The sequence below is a fragment of the Neoarius graeffei genome, chromosome 11 (assembly GCF_027579695.1).
Source record: "Neoarius graeffei isolate fNeoGra1 chromosome 11, fNeoGra1.pri, whole genome shotgun sequence".
Classification (NCBI taxonomy): Eukaryota; Metazoa; Chordata; class Actinopteri; order Siluriformes; family Ariidae; genus Neoarius; species Neoarius graeffei.
This window is the reverse complement of record NC_083579.1, coordinates 3,009,512-3,024,610: the sequence shown is the minus strand read 5'-3', so window position 1 is coordinate 3,024,610 and position 15,099 is coordinate 3,009,512. Positions and strand designations below refer to the sequence as shown.

The following is a 15,099-nucleotide window of genomic DNA, read 5'->3' as shown; positions in this document are numbered from 1 at the left end:
CTGCTTCTCTAATATGCACTCAATTGTATAGAATGTCCAGCATGACAATGCCTCTGTGCACAAAGCACAGGAGCTCCATGAAGACACGGTGTGGAAGAACTTGAGTGTCCTGCACAGAGCCCTGACTGAACTCAACTCCACTGAACAGCTTTGGGATGAACTGGAACTGAAACTGGAGTCTCCTCAACCTCAACATCCCAATATCAGTGTCTGATCTCATTAAATGCTCTTGTAGTTGAACTGAATGAGTGCATATCCCCACAGCCATGCTCCAAAATCTAGTGGAAAGCCTTTGCAGAAGAGAAGAAAAGAGGGGAGCCACTTATAACATCAGAGGGAGAATAAATCTGGAATGGGAGTGTGCAGATCAGTGGATACAAACACTATATGATGCTGTGCATACGTAAAGACATGCGATAAAGCAAAGATGGCTTTGGAAGTAATATAATTAAATGTTTCGATATAAAAAAGCAATGTAGTATAAAGACCAGGAAACAGTATTAAACTAAACAAAGTCAGTATTTGATATAACAACATTTACCTTTAGAAAAAATATGAGTAGAGTCAGGTAAAAGCTGTATGGTTTTATTAGGATGCTAGCTGATAAGTTTAACTGAGCATCTTGGAGAATGTCCCACAGTTCTTCTGGAGACATTGACTGTGGAACTTGCTTCTTTTTTTTTTTCTGGGCTACAAAACCCAACAGCCTTTATTTGTTTGCTTTTTTGTCCGTAAAAAGGTCTGTTACGTAACACATTGCTTTCTATACCGACATGCAAACATTTTTGTCACATTTATTTAGATTTTTTTGTTGGAACAGTAATGTTTGCAAATATATAAAATGCTTTTTGTACTTATTCAATAATGCAGAAATCATTAAAAAATCGTTGATAAGATTTGTATTAAAAAATAGGGTGCCTAAGACTTGACTTTTGCACAGTCCTGTATACTGTAAAATGTATTATAAAGTGTTCTTCAGGGTTAAATCTAAATCAGGGATGTCAAAAAGCAATAAAGAATAAAATATAGTAACACTGAAAAGTTATCATAGCATCCAAAATAAAACAAAATATACAAATTACACTCTAGAGGTCTTTAGTCATTCACACATCTTCAGTAAGAGCTTTAAGCCCACCGCACACCTTCCCGATTCACTTACGATTTTGTCGGGCTGATTAAATTGTTTGCGAATCGTAAATGTGTGTGGGGGCACCTTGTAGCCGATTTCATCGGTTCTCAGTTGCTTGGTTCAGATCAAACTGGACTTGATATTTTCGGACACAATCTCCTTGTACGCAACACAGTCGGTAGTGTGTGTGTTGTTACTACAATCTCGTCGGTTACGGTAATTTTAAACAGCCAATCGGAGTGCCAGGATTGATCACATGCGGACTGCAGACCGGGAAGCACAACTTGTGTCACTTTGGGAAGCGTCCACCTGTCTTTATAACATTAGTTCACCTGATTACAGCAACCGGGAAAAGAGGAACGAGGCTATGGCTGTAATCGTGTCAGCTTTGAAAATGCCTGGTAAAGTATTATAGCATTGTCAGTGGTACAGAAATCGCTTGTCCAGAATCCCGGAACAAGTTGAATTTTAAGAACGACTGAACAAATTAGAATAAATTCTTATTATTGATTTGTCTAGTTGGGATTATTATCCCTTTTTGATTCTAATATTCAAAATTTAATACTTCTCTATGTATGTATGTATTTTATATATATATATATATATATATATATATATATATATATATCTAGCCGCTTTATCCTTCTACAGGGTCGCAGGCAAGCTGGAGCCTATCCCAGCTGACTACGGGCGAAAGGCGGGGTACACCCTGGACAAGTCGCCAGGTCATCACATATATATATATATATATTGTACTATCATGTGATATCTTGAACACGTGACCACCTATTCGGGCTGAACGTGTACGATGTCTCGCAAATGTGTGCGAGGAATTTTGAACCAATCAAATCGGGCCTGTATACTCGTAACCAATCGCACGACACACGAAGCCCCGATGAAATTGGGAAGGTGTGTGCTGGGCTTTATCCTGGTCGGAGTCACAGTGGATTTGGAGACTGTCCCAGGAAAGACTGAGCCTGAGGCAGGAACACGTTTGCATCTCAATCGTAAGACACTCCTTCACACCTAGGCACATTTTACTGAAGTCAATCCAACTCCATACAGTACATGTTTTTGGGAGATGGGAAGAAACTGAAGAACATGGAGGAAACCTAGACAGACATGGATAAAACCAAAACTCTGCACAGACTGAGTTCAGGATGGAACTGGGTTCAACAGGGTTTAAAAAAAGACAAAGGGTTTTATTAATTATTTAAAAATAATTCACAAATTCACTATATTTCACCATACTGAGCAAACGAAATGATTTATTCATTTTTATTTCTGTAAAATAAACTTACATCACAATTAGGGATAATATAGTCATTGATATTCAACTTCAGATAATGACTGAATATTAAAAGCTCACCTCCATGGCTCACTATGGCCTCCAAAATCACACCCAGTCCATAAAGAGAGATGTTAATTTGTGTATTTCTTTTTTATTTCATCTTTCATTTATATTATTGCTCCTTCAAAGTGTCAACTCAAAACTACGTCAAAATCATATGCAGTGGATAAAGACAGACCTTTCCTTTTCTCTCCTTTTTTATTACTCCATGAAAATTCTCCAAACTGGTCATTCTCTGCTGTTTTAATTCTGAACCCACGATGCTTTCCAAAACCCTTTGTCTTACATGTCTTTGTGAAGCAGTTCACTCACGTCACATCTTCATCTCTCCTCAAGCCTCATACACGTGTCATTTCTCACGTTCATTATTCCAATATTCTGCACCTTTCATGTTTAACCCAGGCAGCTGTGGATGTTCCCAGTACTGACGCAAAACATACTTCACCTCTTCATCTCTCCTCTATCCTGCCTTTTCCTTCTTCACGTTGCATCCTAGATTTACGTTCAGATTTTAATGTTGTCTCGTACAGTTTCAAGTTCCATCATACAAGGAATATATGGTCCAGATGACTCCGGTCTCTCTTCTCTCACCTTTAATGCTTTCTTCTTCATCTTTCCATAAAAGTATGATTTGATTTGGGTTTAGATACTTCTAACATGTTTAAAAAGCCATAGAGTGTATAAACTTCATGAATAAAATTCAGCAGTTAATACATGACACAGAACCAATCCCTTCTTTCATGATCCAAGAAAGAAGGCAGATGTTTCCTCCTTGACTTCTGAAGGTACAACCTCCAAATGTAATGTACACAATGGTGACCCTGAGCAGAGATCTACATTTTCTAAGAAATAAAACAGTCCATGTTGTGCTACTGTAGGAAAGTTATCAACATCGGCATGGTGTGATGAGGCTGCTAACTAACTCCGAGGTCTGTGCTCGCTTTCCTGTTCTGGAAGTGACTCAGCATGTCTGCGACGAGCTCGGGAAGACCAAATGCCGGCTCCCAGCCCCAATCTCTCCGAGCATTAGAGTCGTCAAACCGCATCGGCCAGCTGTCTGCTAAACATACACACACACACACAATCGATTAGCATTCACACAATACCAACAGTTACCAAAAGTAATTATTCATCTATGCATCCATCCTTCCATCCACTCATCCAGCCATCAGTTCAGGCATCCATTATCCATTTGTTCACTAATTCACTCCTTCATTTATTTAAGAATCTAATAATCCAAACACCAGTCCTTTATTCCATCTCTCCATTCTTCAAGCTACTCATCCATCCATCCATCTAATAAGTCAGCCATTTATTAATCTCTCTCCTGATTAATCCATCCAATTATCCATCCATGTCACCATTCATCTATGCACTATTCCATCCGTCCATCCATCAATTCAAACATCAGTCCTTTCTTTATTCCATCCATCCATCCATCCATCCATCCATCCAGTCCTTTCTTTATTCCATCCATCCAACAATCTAAACGTCAGTCCTTTCTTTATTCTATCTATCTCTCCATTCATCCATCCATATACTGTATGTATCCATGTACTCATCCATGCTTTGATGCATTCACCAATTCGTCTCACTAACCATCCATGCATCTGTCCATCCAGCTACTCATCCATTCAGCTATTCAAGAATACAACAACTCATCCATCCTTCCATCCTAACATTTCACATTTATTCAATGTCCCATTGCTTGTGGTTCGGTTGGTACCGATGTTCTGGCGGATCGGGTCTGGTTTATAGGTGACCTTCAGGTGAGGAAGGTGTTTACGGATTTCCTCCACCACTTCCTCGGGTGTGAAGCTAATGGCGGCGATGTTGTAGGTACGCAGATAGAGTTGACTTTCAGGAGCCTGCATGAACTTGACAGTGGCCCGGTGGCAATCAAAGATGTGCATCATGGGTAGGCGTGTCTGTGGGTGCAGGTAGCACTCATGGTGCCCAGTGTGTAGAGCATCATGGAAAATCTGGACCGCATAGTCTGAAAAGACCGCGAGAGTGAGCGAGTTACTGAAACACCTTGTATTATAGATTTCTTGGAGTCCAAAGTCTCATCCAGAATTGTTTTTAATTTTGTACGTATGGATGAATTTTACCTGTGGTGCCTCCACCGGGGTGAGTGTAGGCTGAGATAATTCCAGGATAACGCAGACAGCGGAAATCCAAGCCGTATTTATGGTGGAGATACTGAAAGTGAACAGCTCACTATTACCACAGCATTTCCACATCACACTCATCACATATCACACTCATCACACGTGAAGTGTACGGAAAGATGTGTGAGATAACAGTCATGTTTTCACTGGAAACCACACAGGATGAAGAGATGCCAAAAAATTAAAGGGTAATGTGAAAAGCTGACCTCGCCCATGAGCTCGGCGTGGACTTTGGAGACGCCGTAAATGGTGCGAGGCCTCTGGATGCAGAGATCAGGGGCGGGGTCTCTGGGAGAGGAGGGGCCAAATGCTCCAATGGTGCTGGGTACGAAAAGACGCATGGAGTTCTCCAGAGCCAAGTCTAAGACGTTATGCAACCCTGAGAAGATGAAGAGAAGAGATGAGAGGAGAGGAGCAAAGAGGAGAGGTGAGGAGTGCAGCGGAGAAGAGAATAGAGAAGAGACGAGAGGAGGAGAGGAAAAGAAGAATCGAGAAAATAGGAGAGGACAGAGGGGAAGAGAGGAGAAGAGAAGAAAGGAGAGGCGAGAGAAGAGCAGAGAGGAGAGGAGGAATGGAAAAGAGAAGAGAGATGAGGTGTGGAGAGGAGAGGAAAGGAGAGGAGAGGAGAGGAGCACAGAGAACCTGTGATGTTGATGGCTCTGGACAGTTGGAAGTTGGTTTCTCCCACAGCACTGAGCATGGCGCTGTAATGCACCAGCCAGGTGATGCAGTTATTCACCACCAGCTCTCGCAGGTTCTTGTAATCCAGTACATCAGCATACACGAAGGGACCTGAACAACTCACACAGTGTGAACAAAACCAGAACATTTTACACTACAACCAGCATTAAATATTTCACACTAAATATAGAGTATAAATTTACATACCCATGTCAAACACTTCTGCTGGAGGCTTCTTGATATCAGACAGGATCACGTTTTCTGGGCCATACTGCTGCCTGAGATCAGACTCACAAATGTAAAAAAAAAAAAATCAGACCTTTATGCCGCTTTTCCACTACAAATGCGGCTGAGTCGGGCTGAGCCGTGCCGTGCTGAGTCGGGCTGAGTCGAGCTGAGCGGGGCTGTTGGAGTTGCATTTCGACTACAACCGCGCTGAACCGTGCTGGCTGGAAGTGGGTGGGCACATTGGGTGGAGTTAGCGAAAGTGGGTGGACGTCACGTGAAGTCGTTAAGCAGCGCAAACAGTGACATCAGTGATCTTTTAAGCGGTAGTCTCACGACCCGGATAGTAAACAATAAACATGGAGGACATGGAGTCGTTAGTGTTGCTGGTCTTGGTGCTGTGGCTTGTTGTCACCGACAACGCCAACAGATACTGGCAAGAGCGTATAGATGAGGCGAGGCACATAAGGCTTCATAATTCTCGTAATTCTCCTTCTTCCGGGTTTGCGGTGTTTACAGATCCCAGCGTGCTCGCGGGGCGTGTGTGGGCATGTGAGGACACTCCTCCTCACCAATCAGTGCACAGGGGAGTGTCTGCTCACGCCCCCAACCTCACTCGGCACGGCTTGGCTCGCTTCAGCCCCACTCCAAAACGGTGCGAGTTTTAGGGGCTAAGCAGGGCTGAAGCGAGCAGAGTCGTGCTGTTTTTTGGTAGTCGAAACGCGAGCCGTGTCGGGCTGAAGTGAGCTGAAGCGAGCTGAAGTGAGCTGAAAAAGGGTAGTGGAAAAGGGCCAATAGATTCAGTGCATTTTTCGTTTGAGTGTTTACATGTTTACCTTCTGGTTTTAAATGAATGCTAATCTAGAGAGTGAAAGCTAACCTAGCCAACGAAAACTAATCTAGCGAGCAAAAACTAACTGTAATTATGAGTGGGTGGTTTCAACAAACGCCATTTCCAGAAAAGTTGGGATATTTTCCAAAATGCAATAAAAACAAAAATCTGTGATTTTTGTTTTTATTGCACGTGAACCTTTATTTAACTGACAAAAGTGCAAAGAAAAGATTTTCAATAGTTTTACTGACCAATTTAACTGTATTTTGTAAATATAAACAAAGTTAGAATTTGATTCCTGTAACACTCAGAAAAAGTTGGGACAGAAACAAAATAAGACTGAAAAGTTTATCGGATATTCAACTAACACCATTCTGGAAGATTCCACATTCAGCAGGTTAATTGGTCGCATGATTGGGTTTAGAAGGAGCAGCACCAAAGGCTCAGTCTGTGTAAGTAAGGATGGGCGTGGCTCACTGCTTTGTGCCAAAATTCATGGGAGAATTGTTCGTCAATTCAAAAAGAACATTTCTCAGTGCAAGATTTTAGGTCTTTCAAAGTCTACAGAACATAATATTGTGAAAAGATTCAGGGAGTTCAAAGGGCAAGGTCAGAAACCACTGTTGAATGGGCGTGACTTTCAAGCCCTCAGGCGGCACTGCCTGAGAAACCGACATGCTAATGTGACAAATACACGTGTGACATGGGCTCGGGAGGACTTCAGAAAACTATTATCACTTAACACAGTCCACCGCTGCATCCAGAAACACAACCTGAAACTGTATTACACAAGGAGGAAGCCATTCATCAACTCTATACAGAAACACCGCTGATTTCTCTGGGCTGGAACTCATCTCAGATGGACTGAAAGACAGTGGAAACGTGTGCTGTGGTCAGATGAGTCACATTTCAGCTCGTTTTCAGGAAAACCGGATGTCGAGTTCTCAGTGTCAAAGGTGAACACAAACATCCAGTTTGTTATCAGAGAAAAGTGTAAAAGCAGCATCTATGACAGTATGGGGGAGGATCAGTGCCCACTGCATGGGGGAGTTACATGTGTGTGAAGGTGCCGTTGATATATTGGGATTTTAGAGAGACATATTCATCAAGGCGGCGTCTCTTCCCAGGAAGTCCATGCTTATTTGAGCAGGACAATGCCACGCCTCATTCTGCACGGGCTACAACAGCATGGCTTCATAGACACAGAGTGCGTGTGCTTGACTGGCCTGCTGCCAGTCCAGATCTGTCTCCTATTGAGAATGTATGGCGCATCATGAAGAGAAGAATCAGACAACAGAGACCACAGACTGTTGAGCAGCTGAAGTCTTGTATCGAGCAAAAATGGACAAAAATTCCAATCGCAAAACTGCAACAATTTATATCCTCAGATCCCATATGATTAAAAAGTGTTATTAAAGGAAAGGGGATGGAACACAACAGTAATAACGTCTCTGTCCCAACTTTTTTTTGAGTGTGTTTCAGGCATCAAATTCTAACTTCGTTTCATATTTACAAAATACAATTAAGTTGGTCAGTAAAACTATTGAAAATGTTTTCTTTGTACTTTTGTTAGTTAAATAAAGGTTCACGTGAATTAACAAATTACAGATTTTTTTTCTTTTTTTTCCGTTTTGGAAAATATCCCAACTTTTTTTGGAAATGGGGTTTGTATGTGGTGGTTGAACAATACTGATTATTGTGATATTGTGTTTAGGAGGTCTCAGACAAAGCTGTCAACCAAGCATGCTACTTTGAATATTAGGCCACGCCTATATAGTTCTCAACTTGGTGAAAGTTTACCTGGTATCTGATTTGCATCAAATTGCTTTTTTTTTTTTTACAGTCTTTGGTGCGTATTTTTTTTCATCCATCCATCTAATAAGTCAGCCATTTATTAATCTCTCCCCTGATTAATCCATGCAATTATCCATCCATGTCTCCATTCATCTATGCACCATTCCATCCATCCAACAATCCAAACATCAGTCATTTTTTTATATACTATCTAGGACTTACACGGGCCTTCACTGGGAACTACACGAGTTTACTCTACAGGAGTACTGTAGATTAATCTACTGCTAAATGCTAGCTATAACAACACATACACACCTCAGCATTTGTGCCAGTCCAACACCGAGCTGCCCAAGACCACCTTCAAAAACACAGAGAGAGAGAGAGAGAGAGAGATTCAGCGCTGTATGAATTCTGGATTCTGATTGGTCAGAAGGTGTTGATTCATTTTCTCCAACAGCAGCTCTGACAGTCATGTGGCTGAAAATCAGAGGTCTATTTCGGATTAATGCGCTCATTCTGATGCGTTATCGTTTCTATCGTAACAGATAATTCACAGCAACTTGTACAGCTGATAAATTCATTTATTATCTCATCTCATTATCTGTAGCCACTTTATCCTGTTCTACAGGGTCGCAGGCAAGCTGGAGCCTATCCCAGCTGACTACGGGCGAAAGGCGGGGTTCACCCTGGACAAGTCGCCAGGTCATCACAGGGCTGACACATAGACACAGACAACCATTCACACTCACATTCACACCTACGCTCAATTTAGAGTCACCAGTTAACCTAACCTGCATGTCTTTGGACTGTGGGGGAAACCGGAGCACCCGGAGGAAACCCACGCGGACACGGGGAGAACATGCAAACTCCGCACAGAAAGGCCCTCGCCGGCCACGGGGCTCGAACCCGGACCTTCTTGCTGTGAGGCGACAGCACTAACCACTACACCACCGTGCCACCTAAATGAATTAATAGTGTGTGTACTGTAATTGTTGATACAGTATAGTAAAGTTTTCTGTATGTAACATTAATGGAAGGAGTCTCCAGTGTCAGAGGTAAAGCGACAATTATTGCTGTTTCTCAGTAACATGACAATCTGTGTTTTATATACATTTGTTTTTGTTTTACTAACTTCAAGAGAGAGAACAAAGCGAGACCAGCCCGTTGTTGATCATTTTCCTATAACAGCATGTCACAAGGGTTTATTCTTTACAGGTCAGTCCTGGTGGAACAGTCATGCTTTAACCTACAGTATATACACAGAACATAATGTGGTGTTGTGTAAATACAATGCAGCTGAATGCACTATTATACACTGCTACAAGCTGCACAACAGTGTGTGAGACCCGGCTTTTGTCACCAGGATGAAACAGGATCATCTCTTCGATGGCAAATAGGTGAAAAACGAGAGAAAAATTAATTCAAAGTCATGTTGCTTCCTATAAACATCACGGCTTCACTAATTTATTACAAAATCACAACCAAACTGTGACATCTTAATCGGGTAATGTGATCAAATTCAAGTAATATTTCTCTATTAGATTTAACAGTATTCTTATTCATTCCATGCTTGAAGTCGTCTTATTCTAGTGGTAGATCAAGACAAATTATCACAGCCAATACATTTAATTTTTTAGCTTGAAATGAGTAAATACACTGATCAGCTATAACATTAAAACAACTGACAGGTGAAGAAGTGAAAAGCACTGATTATCTCATTACAGTGGCACCTCTAAAGGGGTGGGATATATTAGGCAGTAAGAGAACAGTCAGTTCTTGAAGTTGTGTTGGAAGCAGGAAAAATGGGCGAGTGTAAGGATCTGAGTGACTTTCACAAGGGCCAAACTGAGAAGGTGAGATGACTGGGTCTGAGTATCTACAAAATGGCACATCTTGTTGTACAGCGCAGCATGTAGAGGTGAACAATGGTGCATTCAACTGCATTGTATTTGCACAACACTACATTATATTCCATGTGTACGTTAAAGCAGGACTCGGTGCCACCAGGATTGACGTGCCAAGAGTATACAGTACACACCGTGTCATGCTGCTGTCAGAAAATAATCAGCAACAGGGTGGTGTGATGAAGTGGAGTTACTGTTGCTACTCTCAAGTTGGTTATTTTCCTATAACCGCACATCCTGAAGTGTTTTATTCCTCTTCTACCACAGCAATTATTTGTTGGGAAAACTTAGTTACAGCTTTCTCTCTGACTCTGGAGACTCCTTCCATAAACAATACATTTCTCTTTGCAGAAAACGTCACCATATCAACGATTACACTTTTTTAAAACCGTAAAATGTGGAGAGTCAGAGCTGCTGTTATATAAAATCAATCAACACCTTCTGACCAGAGTCCAGAATCCAGCATTGCTTTGAATAATAATTTTTCAGCTTATTATCCAGTGATAATTACAGTGAGACTAATAATAATTACAGTGAGACTAATAATGTAGTAACTGTATTTATTTACGATGTGAGGAACATGTTCTGGGACGTTAAGGAGTTAACTTGAGCTGACCAGATCATAAGAACATAACTATTAATGTTTGTAGTTCGTAGACGTCTATTTTCAATGACATACCCGTGATCAGGATTCGAGGAGACTCTGACGGACGATCTGAAGACTCTGGACTTTTCCAGCAGCTGACTTGTCTCGATGACCAACTCATGGTCCGATGATGAGGATTGAATTGATATAGTGAGCGGAAAAATGCTGAAGCTCGTACACACGTCTTCATTTTCGACTGGAAAACAGCAAACATGGTTTACAAACTAAGCATTCTAAACACATCAGTGCTAACTAATAGCCACGTGCTAAATGACCCTGAAGTGTGATTAACTCAGTGTTTATATACAGAATGTGCAGCTGGACTGTAAGAGAAAGTTCATTCATCATAAAAGATTTTGGCTACAAGGCAACCAACCATTGTGGGATGCAAACTTGAAACAGGAGAGAACAATGGAGGACAAGAATGAAACATGAAAGACCGACTACAGTCACGGAAAGCGAGAAGACATTATGTTGCGAAGGAAAGGAAACAAGACCAAACTAACAAGAAGACAGAGTCATCTATATCCCCCGCCCTGTATACCAACTATATACCAAGTTTCAAGATATTATTTGTCACATTTTTCAAGTTCTGCTGCAGGAAACCAACCCGACCTCTTTACACTGACCTCAGCAGCCCATGGCATCAACCCACCGGACCTTTGGTCCAGGTGAGCTAAAAATTAACATTTCTCAGTATCAAAAGCCACATATGCATTACTTAATCAACACATATACCAACTTTCAAGACCAAACCACTCAGTTTTCAAGTTCTGCTCTGGAAACAAAACCTGCCCCCAAGACTAACCTGAGAGACTAAGTCTGAAATTGTTTCCATGGAAACATGAAAAATGAAAATTTCGCAAATTTCTTAGTATAAAAAGGCACATCTACATCACCTCATTAACATGTATACCAAGTTTCAAATCCGTATCATCAATAGTTTTGGATATATGCTCCGGAAACGAGCATTGCTCTTAGAAACTAAGTCAAAATCTATTTTTTATGTAAAAATGTGAAAAAATACTTTTTTTTTTTCAAAAATCCAAAATAGCAAAAGGCACCAGTTCACATGTTGCTTGATATGTATACAAAGTTTCATGAAGATATCTTCAATAGTTTTAAAGATATGGCCCGGAAATTAAAACGTGACCAGACAGACGGAACCCGTTTCTATATCCCTCGCCAAACTTCACTTGGGTGGGGGATAATAAATATGGGCGCTCAGCGAGCACCTCGGTGTGATCAGCTGTTCGTTTAGCGACAGAATGATGGAACTGTCAGTGCACGCTCAAAGGGAAACCTGTAGATGGCAGTAATGCAACACTGTGGATGCCAGCTGCTGTAAAACCCAAAAGAAGAAGAAGGTAAACCTGCGCATGCATACACGGACTTCCTCTGTCTGCTTGACTGCACCAAGCGAGCGATTTCATGCACATTATTTGCTTTAATCCCCTCAAATTAAATAACTTCCCAGCCACAGAATGGCCTGATATTTTGTGAGATATTACAGAAATAAACAGATATCACAATGACTGTCAGGGGCTGAGCCGCGATGCTGACATAATGCACAGGCAGCCATTTGCCGGCATTTTTAAATCACTGCTGTCCTGTCCTGTCGCTATTCTCATTGCCACCACCATATGTACTGTTTAAGATCTCTTTCATATTGTCATTAATCACCATTTGTCATAGATTAATTACGCAGGGCCAAACTTATTGTTTAGAGTGCAGGGAAAGGCCTACTGGCACTTCTAGATGGCTATTGTTTGTGCATCTGACTCATTCAAAATATTCGCTTGAAACATATTGTCAATTTCATTCTTCATCTGTATAATCTTTGTCTAGTATTAAAAAGTAAAATAATTCACACTGGCTGTTAAAAACTTCATTTACTGGTTAAAACGTTTGTTATTACAACTCCAGTAGCAATTCACTCACCAGGTATTCAAAACGTACTTCTGTGTCTCGTTTGGGGAAACAGATGGACTGTTCCACTGGGGGGGAAATAGAGGGGTTTCCTGGGTTCTTTATGGGGCAGCCCATTGTGATGGGGGTGTTTAGGGGTAATGACTTAAAAGCCATTTTGAGGGTTCAATAAGGTATTTTTGTGCATGTCAGTTATTGTATGTATTTTTGTGTTATATGTTTTCTTATTTGATTTATTATTTGTAATAATTTTGTTGTTGTTTAGTTAATTGATTATTTTTGACAGTGGGGCTATCCAGTGGGTGGGGCTACAGTTAGCAATGCTCTATTGAGGTATTTCACTCACGTGACCAAGTCATGTGATGCTGCCATTTTGGACGGCACGGCTCGAATCGGTTTGAATGCGAGGAAGGCGACAAACGAAAAACATAAAAGAAAAAGGAGCAAGATGCAGAAAACACCTTCACTATCCAGCGACGTAGGGCATTTACAGGGCGAGCAGAGGGAGAGGTATTTGCAAAAATTGAGGTTAGCAGGCTTAGAGAACGACATTTACCTGCTTCCACCAGGATTGTTCACTGACGTACGGAAGTACACGAAGCCCTCGTCTTTACCTGACTTCGGCCCACATGATCTGTATACCTATGTCGTTAAAAACCCATCGCCATACACAGGTATTGATCTGAAAGCGTATACGAGTTTGGATGCCTACAAATATTTTGTGTCAGGCTGGGTAACATGCCTACATCAGCGGGTCGTCCCTGGAGCCGGTGGTCGCCATCTGATTACAGCTAAGGTTTGTTCACATTTTCATTTACTTTCGGTCCTCAGGATAAACAAAATGTTATTAAATGTCATTGAAATAACTTCTTAGTCTGTTGAGACATTGCCCATTATAAATTTGCTGTTACCAGGCAATGACCAAGAACTGTATTATTAGGGTCGGTGTAGTTGTAGCAGTGTATTAGCAACTAGCTGTTAGCACTAGCTAATGTCAACAACATAGTAGCTGGTATGTTACTGTAGCAATATTTACGTTCAGTCATTTGGATGACTGTTAAAACCTTTCAGTCTCAAGTTTTTCCTTTACTGGATTTACTAGTTTACTGAGCTAGCGCGCTCGGCCAAGCCGGGAGCCATCGCGCGCTCGCCGGCCAAGCCGGGAGCCATCGCGCGCTCGCCGGCCAAGCCGGGAGCCATCGCGCGCTCGCCGGCCAAGCCGGGAGCCATCGCGCGCTCGCCGGCCAAGCCGGGAGCCATCGCGCGCTCGCCGGCCAAGCCGGGAGCCATCGCGCGCTAGCCGGCCAAGCCGGGAGCCAGCGCGCGCTAGCTCAGTAAACTAGTAAATCCAGTAAAGGAAAAACTTGAGACTGAAAGGTTTTAACAGTCATCCAAATGACTGAACGTAAATATTGCTACAGTAACATACCAGCTACTGTTGTTGACATTAGCTAGCTTGCCGTCCAAAATGGTGGACACCGGGCGTCACGTGACCCTGTGACATCAGGTGAAATACCTCAATATTAGGCCCAAGAGCCTCAGTAGGTGAGTGTTGGTGGTGAAGTGAATGTGTCTTGTTAATTGAAGTTGCTCTTGATAGTAGTTCAGGGTCTGAGGACTTAGCCTCGCTATTTATGCTTGTTTATTTTCATTTTGCCCAGTTTTTGTTTTTGTATATTTTTTCATGCAGGCTTGTCATTGTAAATATTTGCACATTTGTAAAAAAAAAAAGAGAAAAATAAAAAAATAAAAGCCTTTTTGTTGAAAACTATTTGATCTCTTCCGTCTTCTCTGCTGCTGTGGCTATCCTGCCACATTTGGTGTCAAAAGTGGGATCTCAGGAGATAGGCAGAGAGGAGACAAAGAAGCCAAGAAAATGACTTCGAGGAAAGACAAGAAAAAGCTTGGCGAAGAAGGGGGAGCAACAGGTGGCGCCACCGAGACTACGGTACCTGCTCCACAACCTGATATGGAGGATACAGCTCTTGGTCATCTGGCAAGGATGTTCGAGTCCTTCATGGAGGTGCAATGGGCCAGAGATGAGCAGCTGGAGAAGGAGTCTTCGAAGCAAGTCCACCAGTTCCAGGTCCTCTCATATCAGGTGAACCAACTGCAGCTGAATGCAGAGATGGCTTGAGGAAGGGCAAACACACCCGTTCCTTCAGAGCAATGGGTCCTGACACCTGAACCACCACTAGAGGCCGCCAGAGGAGGGAGAGGCTATAAATCAAAGATGGCTAAGCTAGAAGACTCTGATAACATCGAGCATTACTTGACCACCTTTGAAAGGTTAGCCACTGTCTTTCAATGCCAAAAGAGGACTGGGCTGTTCACCTGATTCCACTGCTGACTGGCAAAGCCCACAGTGCCTTTGTTGCCATGGATCCAGATAAGACCCTGGACTATGATTGCCTGAAGGAAGCAGTGTTGAAAAAGT

The 15,099-nt window shown here is 42.1% G+C and overlaps 1 protein-coding gene across 1 annotated transcript in view; it reads right to left on the bottom strand.

The window, feature by feature from the left end:
* Window positions 1–2,503: 2,503 nt before the first annotated feature.
* Window positions 2,504–15,099, bottom strand: part of tdh2 (L-threonine dehydrogenase 2) — a 45,651-nt gene continuing 33,055 nt past the window's right edge. The window contains exons 2-9 of the mRNA XM_060932856.1: window positions 10,767–10,929; window positions 8,499–8,541; window positions 5,540–5,610; window positions 5,294–5,443; window positions 4,858–5,030; window positions 4,592–4,682; window positions 4,207–4,476; window positions 2,504–3,540 (exon numbers count right to left, since the gene is read on the bottom strand). Of these exons, the coding sequence (XP_060788839.1) occupies window positions 3,395–3,540; window positions 4,207–4,476; window positions 4,592–4,682; window positions 4,858–5,030; window positions 5,294–5,443; window positions 5,540–5,610; window positions 8,499–8,541; window positions 10,767–10,929 (1,107 nt within the window). The 3' untranslated portion in view covers window positions 2,504–3,394. The remainder of the gene's footprint in view (window positions 3,541–4,206; window positions 4,477–4,591; window positions 4,683–4,857; window positions 5,031–5,293; window positions 5,444–5,539; window positions 5,611–8,498; window positions 8,542–10,766; window positions 10,930–15,099) is intronic.